At 49.6% G+C, this 19,298-nt stretch overlaps 1 protein-coding gene across 2 annotated transcripts in view; it reads left to right on the top strand.

Moving 5' to 3' along the window:
* UACA (uveal autoantigen with coiled-coil domains and ankyrin repeats) overlaps positions 1-17,273 on the top strand; it is a 27,342-nt gene extending 10,069 nt beyond the window's left edge. The window contains exons 2-19 of one of the 2 annotated variants that reach the window (XM_015639423.1): positions 1,938-2,071; positions 2,532-2,620; positions 3,389-3,453; positions 4,271-4,328; positions 4,882-4,952; positions 5,048-5,154; positions 5,993-6,174; positions 6,630-6,667; positions 6,815-6,898; positions 7,425-7,532; positions 8,400-8,432; positions 8,940-9,038; positions 9,248-9,284; positions 10,019-10,071; positions 11,162-13,840; positions 14,373-14,525; positions 15,432-15,497; positions 15,589-17,273. In XM_015639423.1, coding sequence (XP_015494909.1) covers positions 1,938-2,071; positions 2,532-2,620; positions 3,389-3,453; positions 4,271-4,328; positions 4,882-4,952; positions 5,048-5,154; positions 5,993-6,174; positions 6,630-6,667; positions 6,815-6,898; positions 7,425-7,532; positions 8,400-8,432; positions 8,940-9,038; positions 9,248-9,284; positions 10,019-10,071; positions 11,162-13,840; positions 14,373-14,525; positions 15,432-15,497; positions 15,589-15,660 — 4,128 coding nt within the window. In that variant the 3' untranslated portion in view covers positions 15,661-17,273. The remainder of the gene's footprint in view (positions 1-1,937; positions 2,072-2,531; positions 2,621-3,388; positions 3,454-4,270; positions 4,329-4,881; positions 4,953-5,047; positions 5,155-5,992; positions 6,175-6,629; positions 6,668-6,814; positions 6,899-7,424; positions 7,533-8,399; positions 8,433-8,939; positions 9,039-9,247; positions 9,285-10,018; positions 10,072-11,161; positions 13,841-14,372; positions 14,526-15,431; positions 15,498-15,588) is intronic. The other variant, XM_033517002.1, reaches the window with a different exon arrangement.
* Positions 17,274-19,298: the final 2,025 nt, after the last annotated feature.

The raw sequence follows: 19,298 nt of genomic DNA, 5'->3' as shown, positions 1-19,298 counted from the left end.
TTGGGGTGAGTTCTGTACATTGGGGTGAGTTCTGTACATTTGGGGTGAGTTTTGTGCATTGGGGTGAGTTTTGTGCATTGGGGTGAGTTCTGTACATTTGGGGTGAGTTCTGTACATTTGGGGTGAGTTCTGTACATTTGGGGTGAGTTCTGTACATTTGGGGTGAGTTCTGCACATTTGGGGTGAGTTCTGTACATTTGGGGTGAGTTCTGTGCTGGCAGGTATGGGCTGCAGAGGTACATCCCAGCAATCCCAGCCCAGTGTGATCACCCAAGGTGAGATCCCTGTCCTGCAGGGATGGGAAGGTGCCAGGAGAATTTAGGGAGCGCAGAGCTTGGTGTAGGTGCAGTCTCTCGGGTATTTACATGGGAAGCTGAGCCTTGCAGGAGGAGGTGGCTTTGCAGGGCAGTCCAAGCTGGGGAGGGACATGGCCCAGGCCATGTCACCAGTGCAGTGACCTCTCAGGCCAGGCTGCCTTGGCTCTCAGGCTAATGGATGTGTTAATTGATTGATGAGTCAGTGCTGCACCTCAGCGGGGCAGCACTGGTGCTAATGTCATTAGTGCTCTATTTTTAATACTCCTGTCACTTCTAGCAGGGTTGGGCTGGGTTAGCTGCTGCTAAGCCTTCATGATTACTGTAATCTTGTTTATTGTGGGAAAGCAGAGTAAAGATAATCACCTGGAGTTGTTAGGGCTGGAAGGGCCCTCTGGAGATCCTCCAGGCCAGGGTCACCTGGAGCAGGTGACACAGGAACGTGGCCAGGTGGGCTTGGGATGTCTCCAGAGATGGAGACTCCAGCCCTCCCTGGGCAGCTGCTCAGGGCTCTGCCCACCCTGTGGAAAGAAGTTCTTCCTCACATTGAGGTGGAAATTCTTGTATTTTAGTTTCTGGCCATTGCTTCTTGTCCCAGGTACCACTGAACAGTGTGGAGTCATCCTCTGACACCCCTTGGAGATGTTTGCATGGATTGATGGGAGCCCCTCTGGTTCCTCTGACCATGAGTGCAGCTCCCTTTTACAAACCACTGCAGATGCAGGTGGTGGCAGTGGATTTTTGGGGTTGTTCTTTGTGTGTACCCTCTTTTACTTAAACAAACCCTGGGTTGGGGTTACTTGCTTTAATGTTCTTTGTTCTGAGGAGTTTCTGACCCACAGTGGAAAGTAACTTCATGCACCCTCAGGTTGCCTGTGTCCCACAGCAAATTCTCTTGCTGTGCAGAGTTAGATTTGAATGCTGTCCTCCTGTTTTCAGTATAATATTGCTTTGGAAGCCTTGATGAATATCAGGTCATCAGTGTCCAGCTTGGATGTGAGGTTTCTGTCACACACCAGTCTCCTGAAAAGCCCTGAGCCATTCAAGGGATGGTTTGGCAGGGAAGAGAACAAACTCTGCATTTGGGGTGGGAGGCTTGGCCTGGGGCCTGAAATTCAAAGTTTGAATTAAACAGGAGAGGGCTGGGGGGTGAGGACTGTCTGGGGCTGAATGGCTGCTGGGCTGTTTATAACTGCCTGGGGCTTTCTCTGCCCTCCACAGTGCTTTGGGAATTGCAGGCAATTCAAAACTATCAGCTTGGAGTTTCTTTCCTCTGCACTCAGTAGATGTTCTTCCCTTGAATATCACCCTTGGCTAATTTATGACCCACTGAACAGTCTGGCACAGCCAGGAAAAGCCACGTCCTGCAGCGTATTTTTAGTGCATCCATTTATTGTGGGAACACGAAAACACTAAGTTTGACCCTAAAAATCTCCTTTAGAACCAAAGTGGCTTAAGCAGGCTGTCCCAGAGCTCTGCAGATTGCAGAGCAGAGCAGTGTCCTGGGGATGTAGCACAGGTAACTCCAAACACCCTGCTGGGTACAGCGCTTTGGAAACCAAGGTGGGGTTTGTGCTGTCCCCGTGGCTCAGCTTGAGCTCACTTTGTGATTGTGTCTCACAGCTGAACCCCGACTGGAACAAGTATGATGACAGGTTAATGAAGGCAGCTGAGAGGGGCGATGTGGAGAAGGTTTCATCCATCCTGGCCAAGAAAGGGGTCAGTCCCACCAAGCTGGATGTGGAAGGGAGATCTGCGTAAGTGACGTCCAGAGCTCCGGGAATGGTGGTGGGAAGCTGCTGAAAATTGTCTTTCTGCTGCTCTAGAAGCATTTCTGAGTACACAAATCTCATCTAAATCTAGCTTCACTGAGCTGGAATCCAGCTGGCTGGAACAGGAAAGTCTCAATCAATCTTCACTTGCAAGTGAAGATGAGTGTTTAAAGACTTGCTCTTGCCAGGTTTGGATATTAAAGAGAAACTGAAAGCACACTGGTATTTCACCTGGTTCACTGATCCAGGTAAATAATGGTTGTTTCTCAAGAAATTTGCTTTGTTCCTTGAAGTAATATTTGCAGAACCCTGAAGTTTGGATGCTGTCCAGAGCTGGCCCCAATAACGCTTCCCTTACACATCTGCTGGCTTTCCTGGCCAATATTGCCATTTCTGTGTACAAGCCAGCTGTGCCCAAGCAAGGTCTTCCCCTTTTCTGTTGTAGGTTCCATGTTGTAGCATCAAAGGGAAACCTGGATTGCCTGAACACCATCCTGGTGCACGGAGTTGATATCACAGCCACGGATGCTGCAGGTGGGTTTCCTCACCAGGGGAACCCGAAAACGCTCTCAGCTGGGTTTCATTCTGCACTGAAGTTAAGCTGAACCACAGGACAGCTCTTCCTTCTTTCTGTAGCTGGCAAAAATTAATTATTTGTGTAACTTTTGGCTGGTCTTGAGGAAACTGGCTGTGTCCTGTCAGGGAATTCATGAATGCAGCACAACTTGAGGAGCGTGGGCTTGTGGTGCTATAATTGTGTTTATAACATGCTCCAGACTCACTGGTGGGATCAGCATTTCTGGGTGAGAACAGCAGGATAAGAACAGTTTTAAATGAAGTCGAGGTGAGGATTCCAGTGGAATGTTGTGGGAGGTGTTTGTGTGCCCAGCTGAGCCTCACAGTTCATCTGTACCTTCCACATTTCCTTGTGTGATAGTAGAGCTTGTGAGACAGCTAAAAACAGGTGCTAATTTCCAGCTTCTTACCTGAAATGACCAGAATTTAATAGGTTTAACATGAGGCTGAAAACAAGAAAGTTCCCAGAGATAACTTGGCCTCTTCCTCTTATGGGAAGAGTTGATTTATTAAATCCTTGTGTGGAGTCAGATGCAGCATCTTGAGATGGATTTCCCAGAAGAGCTCTGATCCCTGACTGGAGATTCACTGGACCAGGAAAGGGCTGTAGCAGAGTGAGGTGTGGACAGGAGATGTCAGAGCACACAGGAACTGTTGTATCTCAAATTCTGGGAATATTCATCAGGAATATTCATCCCTAACCCTGAGCTGCTGTTGTGTTTTTAGGCAGAAACGCCCTGCATTTGGCTGCGAAGTATGGCCACGCTTTGTGCCTGCAGAAGCTCTTGCAGGTACTGAAAATACAGCTTGTCTCTTACAGCTCTTGAATTGAGGGGGAAAGGGTGGCTTTAAATACACTGATTCAAAATTGGGATGTGTGATTCCTTTCTTAACCAATCAGACTCTTATTTAAAAAAAAAGATTCATGGGGAAAAGCCCTTCTTATGTTAAATACCAAGTTGGGACTGAAAGAGGGCTAAAATAAAGAAAATAAACTTTTTTTTTTTTTTAAATCTTTTCATAGACCATCAAATCAAATTGTAGTTTGTGGTTGTTGAAGAAAATGGGGCTGAGTGTCTTGTAAAGTTCCCTGTCTGAATGCAGTTTACAAACAGTAACACTGGCTGCTCCAGAGCAGTGTTTGCTTCAAAAGCTGGGTGTTTATAGCCACAAACTGTCACTAATGAAACAATGTTGGGGGGTTGTCTTATGTTTGTGTGATGTTTATTTTTTCTTCATTTATTCCTGCTCAGTGCATGCTCATTTGATTTTTATTTTTTTGTTGTTGTTATTTTTAATGGGTCCTTTTAAACTTTTATTTGTTGCATGTCTCCATGCAGGGCTAAAGGCTCATAATCTGAAAAATCTAATGAATTGTGCAATTCCTGTGCACAGCCTTAAATTTGTTTTACACTGTGTATGTTTAGAGCCCTAAAGTGCACAGACCCAGAGCTCTTCCTTTCATGTCTGTCACTGTATTTGTAGCTCCAAACTTGCTTATTTTTTACTGAAATAATGTTTTATTGCTTTAATTTGCACCTCAAAGCAGCTGATGTTGTAAATGCAGTCTGGATTCTGACTGATAACTGGGGTTATTTATTTTAACAGTACAATTGTCCAACAGAGAACGTGGATCTCCAGGGAAGAACTGCTCTTCATGATGCAGGTGAAGGGCTTTGCTTTGCTGGTAACTGTATGGAAATGAAGATTTAGTTGATGGATTTACTTCCAGATGGGCTGGATTCTTCTCTTTTCATTTTGGTGACTGTAGGAGGAGAGAGTGTTTTATATTGTCATGCCACTTGTCCTATAATGAACGTGACAGTCTTACGGAGCTTGGAGGTTTGAGATGAAATTGAGTAAAATCTTCAAGTACCACAAGCAGAGTTTTAGGGCAGTGCTGGGAGTGGGTTAGGACCCTTTTCTCTGGGTTTTCTGCATCCTCCTGCTGCTGCAGAGCATGTGGCACTGGGGTGTTTGATCTCACAGGGGTGTTTGATCTCACGGGGGTGTTTGATCTCACAGGGGTGTTTGATTTCTTTCGGGTGCTTTGGGTGGTGTGAGAGCTGAGCCCTGCAGCCTTGCCGGGCTTTTACTCGGCTCTGGGGATTTTGGTGAAGCAGATACACCCAGGGATGTGCCTGGAGCCTCCCTGGGCTGCTCTCACAGCTTGACCTCCCCTCCCTGCCCTGTGTCCCCCCTCCCTGCTCTGTCCCCAGCCATGTCCGACTGCTCCGCCAGCATCCAGCTGCTCTGCGACCACGGCGCCGCCGTCAACTCCAAGGACGGGGTAAGGAGCCTTCCCCTTCCTCTGCACAGACCTGCTGGGCTCCTCTGCCCCCTCCCCTGCCCTCACCCCGTCCCCCTGTCCCCTTTGTCCCCCAGGACGGGAGGACACCGCTGGTGCTGGCCACCCAGATGTGTCGCCCCGCGGTCTGCCAGCTGCTCATCGACAGGGGGGCCGATGTCAACGCCAGGGACAAGCAGAGCAGGTGAGGCCTGCAGGGCATTGCTGGAATTCCTCATTGCTGGAATTCCTGCTGGAAAGCTGCCCCTTGGCACGGGAAATGTGCTAAGTCTGGGGGAAGAGAGCCTGGGATTTTGTACAGAGGTGGATCTGCCAATTCCACACCGCAGATAAACCTGGCCTTTTTTCACTGCTCCTGCTCCCATCCAGAATATTCCCAGGCTTGGTTTTGCCAGCAGGGAACCTACACTTGGTTGTTCAAAGGGATTTTCTGTCCAGAGCAGCCTTTGTGCACAGTGGCCAAAGGTGGTGCTCTGGCAACGAGTCCTGAGTCCATTGGAGCCCCCAAGGGACCTTGAGCTGTTTATTCCTGGGGGCAGGCAGGGGGTTCTGCTTGCAGCTGCTGCTTTTGCAGTTATTCCTTGGAGAATTCCTCCATGGCACGAGGCTGGCGTGGGACAGAGCCTGGAAGTGTTTGGGGAAGCAGTGCCAGGGCTCCCCCCAGGCACCCCCTCTCCAAACCCTGTGTAAACTCCTTGCCTGGTGCTGCTTGTGTCTGCTGAGATTTGTGTGTGCTGGAGGAGCCCAGAGTGCTGGGAGTTCCCAAACACCAGGTGACTTCCAAAGGCAGCAGGTCTGTGCTGGTTTTGTGGGAATACTGCTGTTCTGGTGGGTTTCTTTGCTTTTTCACAAATATTTAAACGTTGCCTGAGTGACTTTTGAAGGCTGTTTCCTCTGTGGACAGAGGGGAAGGTGCCTTGGCTGAGGTTTCTGTGATCAGACACGGAGGTGGCGGGGCTGGCTCTGTGAGTGGGCTCTGTGGGGTCCCTGGAGCTGGCAGTGCCATCTGTGTCCCATCCCAGGACTGCCCTGATGCTGGGCTGTGAGTATGGCTGCAAGGATGCCGTGGAGGTGCTGCTCAGGAACGGTGCTGACGTGGGCTTGACCGACGGCCTCGGGCACGACTGTGCTTACTATGCCAGGATTGGGGACAACATCGACATTTTGGCTTTAATAAAAGCTGCCCTTGAGGACTCCAGCAGAGGTAGGAGGAACCTGCAGCACTTTCCTTTGGCTGGGATTGTGTCCCTGCTCCTGTGACTCCAGGAGCTGTTTTGGAGGGCGGACCTTTGACCACAAAGGTCATAATCTGCCAGTTTGGGAGGAGAAAGAGAATTTTTGGGGTGGTGTGGTTTTAGCAAAGCTTTTAAGGAGGTTGCTGGCTCTGATGCCTTGAGGGCTTAACAGTATTGATCATGGGAGTTTATTACCCTAATTTATAGAAACAGCCTTTCTTTTATAGCAAGAAATAGCCTTTATTTTATAGAAACCCTGTGGATGTTTCCATGTTTGATTAACTGGGGGGCGTGGTGAGCTGTTTTTTGCAATGCCCTCCTCCCAGGGGGGGAAGGGGATAGAATTAGCTGAATGTGTGGCATTGTTGCACGAATCTGAAAGAAATGCCTTATGTAACTTGCTATTTTTGTGGTGCCTTTTTAGGAAGAGACAGCGTGAAGAGAGGGCAGGCTGAGCAGAAGGTACTGGCTGGGGCTGTTTGTCAGCGGGGTGTTGAGAGGGGGATCCTCCCTGGGGGCTGAGGGCAGTCAGGGTGAATTCCCCCATCCCACTGGCAATTTGGGAGGCTGGCATGGCTGTAAAGGAATGTTCTCCTGCTGCACTGACAGGTCACCAGCGTGGCCCAGAAGTGGGGCCGGGGCTATGCAGCGCAGGAGGAGCTCAGAATGTTCCAGAAGGAGCCCAGCGCTCAGGTGGGTGGGGAGGAGCATTCCCACAGGGGTGAGGACAGGCTGGGCTGCTGGAGTCAGCACAGTGATCCCATCAGAAAAGGTCCTGTATTGCTGTTTGCTTCAAACCTAATTGCCTGATGTGGAGTGTGGCACTTCTGCAAATGAGCTGTAAACTTTTTCAGGAAAAAACTGCACTTTTCTGGGTAATAAATAGTTGGAAGTGTCCCTGTCCTAACCTTTCCTCCCCCTTAACCTTCTGCCTCTGCAGTAAAATCAGTCCAAATGAGGAAGATTTATTTTTTTTTAACATTCTCAAGAGATGTATGTTTGTGTCTTACTAAAAATAATCTGAATCATAATTATTCTACTAACCAGCATTAATTTTCCCATCTCATTCCCGTGTCACTGCAGCTTTCAAAAGGCTAGGCAGGGCTTGGAGTCCTCAGTAAATCTGCTGGTTCAGAGTTTTTACCTTTCCCAGTGTGTGTGTAGTGTGGGAAGGTCTTTATTTGTTTGATTTTTTTAAATTTCATATTTTACTTTAAAGGAGTTGGAGTTGGAAAACCAAGATTTGAAAGATCGAATGAGAGAAGTGCAGGAGGAGCAGAGGATGCTGCTGGACAGAATCAGTGGGCTGCAGCTGCAGCTGACTGAGGTAAAGCTGGGACACCCAGCTGGTGCTGAGCACATGGAATCACTGCTTTCCTGGGAATTACTGCCATGTGTGTCACTCCAGGCTGATGCAGTGTCCCTCCCTGACACCCAGACACGTGAGCACCTGTGGCTCTGCCTCCCAGTGCTGCTCTGCAGTTTGGAGGCTGAGCTCCATCTCTCCTCTGGATGGAGGTGCTGTGTGGCAGGGCTTTGTCATCAGCTGCTTCCCCAGCTCTTACTGGAAGTGGCAGCATGGGGAAAAAATAAATCTTCAATTGGCAAGAAAACAAAACCAAAGGTTTTCAACAGAAGTTTCTCACTCAGATTTGAAACGTTGATTTCTAAAAAAACTTTCCTTCTTTTTGGAGGTCTAAGTGTGACCAGTAGAAGGAAGGCATAAAGGGGATTTTTTGCTGGGTTTTTGCTTTGGGAGGCTGTTTCTTTGCTGTATTTTTGTAGAGGTACATTTATGCAGCTTCTCCTAAATGGAGCCCATGGATAGAAATAATATTTCTTAGTGCAGCCACTGGCTTGTCTGAACTCCTGTTTTAAGCACTGCCTTTATAAAACAAACTTCTTAATAACCACTTCCCAAAATCAGCAAACTTCTTCTGAAGAGCTGTGCTCTGCTGCCTGGGTGCTGTCTGAGCTAGAAAACAGGAGAGGTTGCAGTTTCCAGAGACATTACCCTGTCAGACATCCTTAACTCCTGGCAAGAGAAATGGAAAGTAGAGCAATGAAGCTGGCTGGAAATTGGAAGGGAGCAGTAGAAAGTGGGGTGGATGTGTCAGCTGATGAGCTGTGTGTGAGCCCCTGAAACATCACTGACAAATGACTTGGGGGGGATTTTTTTGTGTATTTTTTGCAGGAGCAAATGTTTGCAGATGATCTTGAGAATGAGGTAGGATGTGTCACCTGCAGGTGTGACAGGACTGGGGAGCAGGGGAAGCAGCTCTCTCTCTTGTTTCCTCTGCAGTTTTAAATACATTACTTAAAAGCTACCTAAAAATGCCAAATGAGGTTTCTGCTGCTCTGGATCAGTTTGTGCAGCTCCACAGCACTTCTGGTACTACAAATAATTATCATTCCCATGGCTCCTTTGGAGCACACTTAGGATATTCAGCACACTGACAGCATTAGGCATCTCTCTAGTGACTTCCAGTAATGCCAGACTAACAAATCTGCATTAATTAAACAGGTGATGTTGGTGGATGTTCTTCACTCGTTCTTCAGGACTCCTCCTGTAGAGGAGCAGTCCTGAAGAATGATTCCAGAAACAAAAAATGAGGGATTCTTTCGGTGCTGATCTTGGTTGAAGTTCTGTCTAAACTCTTTAAAAAGTTACCTGAGTTCTTACAAACCTTTCCATTCTTGTGGCTTTGGCTATGTGGCACTCCTTCTCTTTCAGAAAGATGAGTTGAAGAAAATCCTGACTACCAAGGAAAAGCAGCAGGAAGAAAGTTTAAGGACTATTGAAGCTCTCAAAGCTAAACTCAAGTATTATGAAGTATGTTGAGTGGTTTGAAATGGGGTATAGCAATTGAGATTTACAGTAGGAAATACTTCAGCATTTTAAATTGCTGAAGCTGTTGAATGGCTCTCATTGCAAAAGCTTGCCCTGCCCCTTCACCCCTAGTTTAACACAGAGCAGAAATTTGAGATAAGTTTCCAGTTTCCAGTTTTTCTTTACTTTTGTTCCTTGCTCTTTGATTTCAGGGTGAGTCTGCAGGGTCTGGAGGTAACTTTGGAAACAGTAAGTACAGTTAATTGTTGAAGCTTGCTGTGCATGATGGAGTGTGAGAATAAAGGGCTTTGGTCATCTCCAGGCCCTGTGAGAGCCCTGAGCACCCCGAGCAGAGCTGTGTTTGTAGGGGCTGCAGGGCACCACTGAGCAGTCTCCCTGCCCTTGGGAAATGTGTCTGGGGCTCTGCTGTGTCCTCTGGTGAGCTGAGGAAGGAGCTGAGCAGGATCCCTGCTCCTGCCATCCTTCCTGGCTGAGGGGCAGCAGCTGTCAGAGCTCTGACTCCCAGCACAGCACCCGAGCTGCCACCCCTGTGAGGAGCTGGAGCCTCCTGCACCCTGCCCAGCTGCAGACCTGCCCTGCCCTGTGTCACACGAGGGCTCTTGACAGCTTCAATGACATTTGGAGTGCCTGGCAGGAGGAGTCCTGGGTGTGCAGTGCTGGGGATGCTTTCCCTGCTGTGCTCAGTGCAGACACGAGCTGGGCAAGCTGCCAGCTCTGACCCTCCTGCAGGACCAGAACCCAGCCTGGCAAAACACTTCTCTCCTCCTCAGCAGGACTTTGGCCAGGCTTCCTGCGGGGATTAATTGAGTAGAAGTTGTTTTAATAACGAGTACTTACACAGCAGCCTTCAGCCTAGTGTGACCCCAGTGACCAGAGTAAAGCTGGGCAGGAAAATCAGTCTTCTTGTGATTGTGTTACTGTTTTTAACCAGAGCCTAAATGCTGTTTGCTTTGAAAATCCAGGGAAAGAAGATTTATTACTTAAACAAGGCCAAGCATTTGCAGTGGAATCGCAGGTAATAAATATTTTACCACTGGAAGGAACTGTGAGACAGTCGTGCTGGGAGAGCTAGATGTGCTTGGAAATGTGTGTTTATTTAGCATTGCTTCTGAACGCACAGTTCTGAGGAATTCTGGCTTTTCCATGTTTGTTTTTAACTGTGGGTGCCCTCTAGAGTCCTGTCTGTGACAGGGCTGTAAATGCTGGGAGCTGCAGGCTCTGTCAGGAGCCCTCCTAAACGTGTTTTACAGAGTCACTCTGTGAACTGGGCATTCATCTCCATCATATTTTTCTCATATAAATTCAGCTAATAAAGAGATGATTTCATTTTCCTGCCTGCTATATAATAATTCTGATAGCTATCAACCTTTTAAAGCAACAGTTTGGGTATAAACGAGGTCCAGCAGACCCTTGGGGGTGGAATGAGGTGGTCTCCCTTCCAACCCAAACCCTTCTGGAATTCCAAATGACTGCATTCCTCAGTCTTCTCAGCAGGAAGGCATTCTCTGCTCTGATTCCTTATGAAATTATTTTCACACACTTGAGAGATGGGGGAAATACCTTAATAAATTAAATTTGTTTCTAGCAGATGAGTGATTAAATATGAATGCAGAACAGGTGAAGTGGAATCGATGCATTATACCTGCCCCTCTAGGTTTTGATGGGATCTTGGGCAGGGATTGTTCCCTGGCAGGGTGGGCAGGGGCTGGGATGGAATTCCCAGAGCAGCTGGGGCTGTCCCTGGATCCCTGGAATGTCCCAGGCCAGGCTGGACAGGGCTTGGGGCAGCCTGGGACAGTGGAAGGGGTGGCACAGGGTGGGTTTTAAGATCCCTTCCAACCCAAACCATCCCATGATTGGGAAGCAGTAATGTAGAGCTATATTCAGTATTTTTGCTGTTAGAAGCTGTTCTCTAACAGGGGCAAGGATAACTCAGTGTAAAAAAGAAAGAAATCTCTTGTACAAGTTATTCTCAGATCAACTGAATTTTAGAGAGGTCCCAGATTAAATAATGGCAGTTCCCATATTAAATAATGAGTAATAAACACGTGTATGTGACCTGTCAGAGCTGTGAACTTTTGTTTTTTGTGCCAATTTCCCTTCAGTCCAGGTCTATGCTGAGGCCCCTGGAGCTCTCCCTGCCCAGCCAGTCACCCAGCTCAGAGAAGGAAACTTTGAAGAAGGAACTGGAGAGCCTGAGGAGCAGCTTTGGTGCAGCCAAGGAGGAGATCAGCAGGCTGCAGAGGGAGCTGGCCCTGAAGGGCTCCGAGTGCCAAGCCCTGGCCTCGGAGTGCCAGAGGAGCAAGGCGGAGGCAGACGGGCAGATCAGACAGCTGGAGGATGCTCTGAAGGACGTGCAGAAGAGGATGTTTGACTCTGAGGGCAAAGTGAAGCAGATGCAGAGCCACTTCCTCGCTCTGAAGGACCACCTGAGCAACGAGGTGGCCTCGGGGAGCACCAAGGCCAGCGAGGAGCTCAAGGAGCAGCTCCGGGAGATGAAAACCAAGTACGAGGGAGCCTCTGCTGAGGTGGGGAAACTGAGGAACCAGATCAAGCAGAACGAATTGCTGGTGGCAGAGTTCCAGAGGGACGAGGGGAGGCTGGTGGAGGAAAACAAAAGGTTGCAGAAGGAGCTTGTGAAGTTGGAGATGGAGCGAGATAAAAGGAGCAGGAATGTCGAGGAGTTGGAAGGGCAGCTGAGAGAGACAGCAGCCAAGCTGGCCCAGTCTGTGAGCGCAGAGAAGTTCGAGAACATGAAGAGTTTGCTGTCAAACGAGGTGAATGAGAAAGCAAGGAGATTGGCAGAGGTGGAGGGGGAGCGGGAGAAGCTGCAGGCAGAGGTTGTGCTGTTACAGAGGGAGTCTGAGAGCCAGAGAGCTCAGCTGGCACAGCGTGTGAAGCCAGAGGAGCACGAGCAGATGAGGAGTGGGTTTGAGCAGAGGAAAGAGGAGCTGGGAAAGGCAATTTCTGAGCTATCTCAGAAGAATGAGACTCTGCAGAAGGAACTTGAAAGATTGCAGGCTGATAACAAGGTGCTGAAGCAGCAAGTCCAGATGCTAAAAACTGAAATTAAAAGCCAGAATGTGCCTTTAAAAATTCATGAGGAGTTGAAGAAAACAAACGATCTGGCTGTGGGTGACCTGACAAAAAAGCTTTTTGAAATAACAAAGAAGTACAATGAAAGCAAAGCAGAAGCTGAAAAGTTGCTGGCAGAGAAGAAGGACTTAAGTGAGAACATCAGCCACTTCCAAGCTGCCTACCTGTCTCCAGAGCAGCACAAGAAAGAGGTGGAAGCTTTAAAATCGAATGGGATTGCCCTTGAAAAGCAGCTTGCTGAGCTCCAGGAGAAATATGAGGAGGAGCAAGAGAAAGTGGGCAGACTGGTGAGTGAGAACACAGGTTTGAGGGACAGCCTGAGGGATCAGTACGTGCTGGCCACCACGCACGAGGAGGTCAAAACTGTCCTGAACAGCACCCTGGAAAAAACCAACGGGGAGCTGTCAGATCTGAAGGGCAAAATTGGAGAGATAAAGCAAGAGTTCCTGAGGGTGAATGAAGAAAATGGAGCTTTAAAAGATGAGGTGAAACTCTTACAGAACCAATTAAAGACAGAGTACATAAGTTTAAAGGATCACGAAACCACGGTAAATACTTTAAATAAAAGCGTGCAAGAGCTGCAGGAGAACAATGCTGCCATTAGGGCTGAGCACGAGAGGGGGCAGGATGAAATCTTACAGTTGCACGCAGAGATCGAAGCCCAGAAGAAGGAGCTGGACACAATTCAAGAGTGCATCAAGTCCAAATATGCCCCGGTGGCCTCCTTTGAGGAGAGGGAGCAGAGCTTGGAGGCCACAGTGAAGGAATTGAGGGCACAGCTGCAGGAGCAGGAGCAGAGGCGCAGGGAGAGCGAGGAGGAGGCGCAGAGGTGCAGGGAGGAGAAGGAGAAGCTGCAGAGCGGGGTTGTGTCCATCCAGAGGGACCTGCAGCAGAGCCACGTGCTGGCCGAGAGGTCCCGCCAGCTGGAGCGGCTGTGTGCCCGCGGCATGGAGGAGCTCAACCTGCAGCTGAGGGCTCTGCTGGGCAAGTACTCGGGCCAGGAGGGCCAGCAGGGCCAGCAGGGCCAGCAGGACGGGGCCCTGGCGCAGCAGCCCCCAGCACAGCACGTGGAGGCGCTGAGGGAGGCTCTGGCTCACACGGTGCAGGAGCTGCAGGAGGCCCTGGGCAGGAAGGAGGAGCGTTATGGCCGGGAGACGCTCCTGGTGCGGGAGCTGCAGCGGGAGCTGGCTGAGCTGAAGGAGGGCTCGGTGCCCCTGCTGGAGTACACCCAGCTGAAGGAAGGGCTGCAGGGGGAGATGGCGGCCCTCAAGTCCAGCCTGGAGGAGAAGGAGGCGGAAAGCCGAGCCAAGAGCGAGGAGGTGCAGGGGCTGCAGGCGGAGCTGCGGCTGAGCCAGCGGGCCTTGGCCGAGCTGCAGGGCCAGCAGGAGGTGGCTGTGGCAGAGTACAGCTCCATGAAGAGCGCCCTGGAGGCCCAGGTCAGCAGCATGGCTGGCCACCTGGCCAGCATGAGCCACAAGTACGAGCAGGCCTGCGAGGAGGCTCTGCAGGCCAGGAGGAGCGAGCTGTCCCTCAAGGACGAGAAGGAGCTGCTCCAGCTGCGCAGCTGCAGCATCGAGCAGGAGATCAAGGACCAGAAGGAAAGGTGTGACAAATCGCTGACAACCATTATTGACCTGCAGAAGAGGATCCAGGAGTCTGCAAAGCAGGTGGAAGCCAAGGACAACAAGGTGAGATCTGGGTTTCACGCTCCTGATGCTCTCGGTGTTTGGGGACTGAGCTGCAGCTCCTGATGTGTTCCAGCAGCACTTTGTGCTGAGCACCAGCTACCCAGGGCTGCCCCAAAGCAGCTGAAGTCCTGATTTTACATTATGCAAAGCTTTTCCTGTCCCTTACATGTTCTGGCCATTGTGTGGTGTTTAAATTCTGTTAAAGCTTCAGACTTCTGGGCACATCCTCCATCCACTGGAGCTGTGTTTGGTGTCTCTGACTTGCCTCCCAAAGGTTCACTGTTCCTTCTGGAAGTTAGGCCTGGAATATCCTTAGATCCCCCCTTTTTCCAGTGCCTTTTGTCACTGCTGACCTGCAGGGTCTGTACCTGGCACACCCCAGGGAGCACAGGGGGAACCAGCACCTCTCTCAGCAAGCTGGAACAGAGACCCTTCAGTGCTTGCTGGGCTTCCTCAGACTCGAAGGATTGCTAAAGAACACTTTGCACTGAGACATCCTTAAATGGTGTTTTCTGTGGGTTATTTTTTAAAGATAACAGAGCTGCTGAACGACGTGGAGCGGTTGAAGCAGGCTCTCAATGGCTTGTCCCAGCTGACATACACCACTGGGATCCCCTCCAAGAGGCACAACCAGCAGGTGGAACTGCTCCAGAGCCAAGTGAAAACACTCCAGCAGCAGCTGGCTGTAAGTGCTCACACAAGGTGTTGTGTGACGTGCAGTAGCATTGCTTAATTCCCTGTATAAACAGGGAAATCTGGATGTGCCCGCTGGAGCAGGGGCTGCAGCCTCACACTTCACAGGTGCAATAGCCACGATTTTCTTGGGGTTTTTTCCCCCTGAGTTGTTGCTTCTCTGTAATTTTTTTTCTGCTCTCCTCTTCAGTTTGAGTTGCAACACTTGGCAGCTTTTCCAGATTAAAAAGGATGTGAGCAAAGCAGGAGAATTTGTGCTTATGGGATACTGTGCCATGATCCTGCCAAGACCATTTCTGAATGCAGCTTTGGCCATTTCTTGTGACCATGTGTTCTCTCTCACCTCAAAAGGCTGAGGTGGTAATTTCTTTATGGCTTTGAGTTGTGTTCCTCTGCCTGCAAGCCCTGTGTGAGGTGTTTGTCATGAGGCAGTGACAGAGCAGGGGACACGTCCTGAGTGCTGGGACCTGGCCTCAGTAAAGCTCATTATTAAATGTGGCTGAGCAAAGTGAGTTCTCCTCCTGCTCAGGTTCACAAATACATCTGGCAGAGCATTTGCAGGGTTGATTCTTACAAGGCAAAGTGTTCTAAAATTGGGGTGGTTTTAACCAAGTATCTGCTGCTGCTGATGGAACAAGTGTGCAAGGTGAGGAGCTGGGCTCTGATGGTCCTTTCCAGCTCAGGGCATTCTGTGGTTCTGTGATCTCAGCTCCTGGCTGGCTCTGGCAGCCTCCCAGCGAAACAACACCGACTTTTCTTCCTCGATTAGCAGAGGGGATAAAACTTCCACCTGGAAATTCAGCTTTGGCTGGTGTGGCAGTGCCCAGGAGCAGGTGGGCAGGGCTGGCAGGGGCTGGAGGGTGGGGAGCTCACCTGGTGTCCCTGTTGTCTCTCCTAGGACGCCAAGCGGCAGCACCAGGAGGTGGTGTCGGTGTACAGGACACACCTGCTCAGCGCTGTCCAGGTGATGCTGAGTGAGGAACCTGCTGGGGCTGGGGCTGGGGGTGGTGCTCAGGGTGGTGCTCAGCGTTTGTGACCGATGTTTGCTCCTCCAGGGTCACATGGATGAAGATGTCCAGGCTGCCCTGCTCCAGATCATCCGGATGAGGCAGGGCCTGGTTTGCTGAGGGCTGCTGTGCCTGTGGGATGAGAACCTTCAGGGCTTTATGTGGATATTAAATGAGTGATGCTGAGAAAGCTGCAGTTACAGCCTCCCAGTATGAAACAACTCTCAAAGCTGAAGCATTTTCTTCTGATAAAACACTAAACCAGGGCTACGGCGTTTCAGGCCTGACACTGTTTTCAGGAGATGGATGAAAGGTAGAGAACATCTTGTAAAACTGTCAAAATGATGACATAGAGGTTAAATTAATTTAATGTCTGATTGACCACTTATTACAGCAGGACCTGTACCCAGAAGCTCCAGTTGATCCTTGAACTTGAACTCTCATGGGATGGTTAAAAATAAACTGTGCAGAGGAGTGTGGCTGAGTGTTGTAGCTGTGGATGTTCCTTAATCATTAAGAGCAATTTGTCACACTGGCTGAGCAGGATGTGCTGTGACACACACACAGGAAGGTGTTTCGGTGTCCCTTGTAACTTGGCTGGCCAAGTTACAGCCTTTATTTAATATATAAGCTTAAGATTTAGTGCCTTTACTTCTACAAGACTTAAAAAAAATCAGGTTTTCCATCCAAAATCGATCAGTCCCTCCCCCCCAGGTTGTTCCTGAGTGCTTCAATCCTGACTGCTGCAGGCTGGAGGAGTGGGGCTGGAGTGGGGAGCAGCACTGGGATCCCAGTGCCCTGCTGCTGCTGCACAATTCCATTCCTCATCAGGGTGGGACTCACTGAGGCACTTCAGGTATTGCATTTTCAAACACCAGCTCCTGGAAGTCTGAGCTGTAAATGATGTGCTTTAATCTTACTTATGGGGGAAGATGTCGGTAGTGAGGATTAATGAAAGGAGGATTTTTAATTGCTGGAATCTCCCCATGAAGCAAGGCTTCATTTTTAACTGAAGGATGTTTCCATCAGGAAGTTTCATAAAAGAAAAAAACCCCATGAAATTTGTTACTGCTCAAGGGAAGTGTTTGAGAAATGAGCCTGTTAACGAATGGGGCTGTTTAAATTGAGCACCAGGGAGTGCTGACCTCACACTACTTTTTAAAAGCCTTTGCTGATAACCACCAAGGGGGAGTGTGGCATCCTGATGCAGAAAAGCCAAACTTCCTCTCCGTGCTCCTGAAAAATGAGGGCTGGAATCAGAGTTCCCTGCTCTGTGCTGTTTGGGCTCCCCCAGCTGCCCCTCCAGGCCCTGGGCTCCTTTTCTTACAGCAGGGTTGTGTTTATCTCTTTTTGTTTTTGTCCCTTTTTGGGCAGAGTCTTGTAGGGTTGAAGAGGCCACGTGGAAGCTCCAGACAGTGATGGATGTGCAGGGCAGTTTTTATATAGAAATACCTTTAATATATTTACTAAATACGTGTCTGTAGCAAAACAGATCTGCTGCTGCTTTCCTTTAGTTTCTTAGAGGACTATTACAGAAAACATCTCAGAGTAAAGAGTTACTTTTTAGCCAAATTCTTTTATGATTGCATTACTTGAAACTTATTGGAGAGGATTTGTTTTGTTGTACTAACTGGCCTATTTTGATATTGTGTTTCCTTACCCAGGGAGTTCTAGGTATGTTTTTCTAAATCTCTCCCGTATTACAACAGCAATAAAAAGGTTTCTTCTTTTTTTTGTGTTGTGGTGGTCAGTTCTTTTTATGGTACAGAAATATCAGTGGAGTTTTGAGCTTTAATAGGTGTGGATTGTGTAAATCCTGGGGGAAAGGAGGGGAGGTGTCTCCAGGCTCCTGGAATGAAAAGTCAAAGCACAACGCTGTCCCCTCCCTGGGGAAGTTCCAGATCCACGGGCAGGAGTGAGAGGAGGAAAGGGGAGGTCACCAGAATGTCAAATGCCACCAGAGAGGCTCGGTGTCCCCGGAGCAGCAGCGCCACATTACCGGGGTAATGGAGCCTGGAGCCAGCCCTGGCACGAGGCTCTGCTGTGGAACAGCTCCCTGGAAAGGGAATTCTGCCTTTTTGTCTTGAGGAGCTGGCTCAGGAGTGGCTGGGAGTGCTGGCAACTCGGAGTTTACTGCTTTTGTCATCTGCCTGTGTTGCTCTGCCAACTCAGAAAATTACCTTTTAATAGGAAGGCCATACACGTAATTGTCACGGCCATTAGGTCAGATGGATTTTACAGGAAGAGAAAAAGATGCTGAGCGTTTAAGGGCCATTAAATTGTGCAGGTTTTCATTGGTGGGCTGCAGCACAACGCTGGGAGGGATATTTATTTCTACATTTGCCGAGCAGGGGAGGGAATACATTGCAGAGGAAAATAGGACATGAAAATGGGCTGGTTTTCCACTTGGTGAACAGCTAGTTTTATTTCATAATAATTAGTTTTACACTTCATTAAGTGATGGGGGTTTTGCTTATATACTTTAAGAATACAGTGGAGAAGATTTAAAAATTCTCAGCAGGGCATCAAGTTACAGTTTTATAATGTAATGAGGAATTTCAGAGGGAGGTGGGATCTGTCTAAGGAGGATCAGGGCTGGGGTAAGAGTTAGTGTGAGTTCAGAGACACTTCTGGCTGCCCTGGTCTCACAGTACAACTTGCTGGAGTTTGGGATTGGGAAGGTTGTGCCTTCTGTCCCAGGGGACAAACGAGAGGGAAGTGCTGCAGGATCTCAGATCCTGCTCAGAGGGGGGACAGAAGTTGGACATTTGGGGGTGATTTCTCCTGCTGGTGTTGGAAGGAGCTCCAGCCCAGCCCAGGCAGCACCTGGGGGTGCTGAGGGGGAAATGGGGCATTGGAGGCTTTGGCAGTGCAGCAGATCCTTCAACAGCTGATTTTACAGGAGCCAGCAGTTCCAGCATGGACTGTGGAATTCCCAGGGGTGATATCCATGATTTCCTTGCCTGGAAGGGAATGACCCCATCTCCTCCCCTGAGCTGTGGGCAGCTGCTCTGAGCTGCAGCTCCATGGAGCTGTCAAATTCCCAAAAATCCGGATGGAAGGCAGCTCAGTGTGGATCTCAGCTCGTCAGGCTGGCAGCCTGGAGCTGTTGGAGGTTTTGGAGGTGCTGTGCCGAATCCTGCACGCTGACACGGAGTGGGAGGCTGCACTGGGACCTCGGCTGTTCCCGTGTGCTCCTGAGGAGAAATCCTCAGGATTCCCGAGCCCCTGCTCCTGTGTCTCCTCCAGCCCCAGGCTGTGACGTCTCCCACATCCCACTCCTGCTGAAAGGTGAAAAAGGCGAGAAATCAGCGGGCAGCGAAGCGGGGATGAGAAGGAGTTCCTTGGCAAGCAGCAGAGCCTTGCAGGAGCGTGTGGGCAGGGAGAGCAGGACCTGAGGAAAGGCTGGCAGGGTTCCCGAGGCTTCAGCTTCACCTGGAGAGAGGGAAGGGTACAAAAATGCAATCAGTTGGGAAGCTTTGAAGAATTCTGGCAGTCTGCTTTTTGTCTTTTTCCTCTCCTGAGTGAGGACATAAATAGACCTGAGGAAGAGAGAGGGCTCTGGGGATTCCCTGGGGTGCATCCACAGGGAATTCCACATCCACAGAGGGGCAAGGACACACCAGGGGCTCCCACTGCTGGGGGAAGGTGACATGGGACATTGGGAAGGAACAAAACCTTCCACATCACCTTTGCAGTATCCCCAGTGCAATGGAAGGGGGCTCCAGGGACACATGTGGAACTAAATTACATGGAAC

This window comes from Parus major, chromosome 10 (genome assembly GCF_001522545.3).
Source record: "Parus major isolate Abel chromosome 10, Parus_major1.1, whole genome shotgun sequence".
In the NCBI taxonomy this organism is placed as follows: domain Eukaryota; kingdom Metazoa; phylum Chordata; class Aves; order Passeriformes; family Paridae; genus Parus; species Parus major.
Note: the sequence above shows the minus strand (reverse complement) of the source record. Positions and strands in the feature narration are given on the sequence as shown.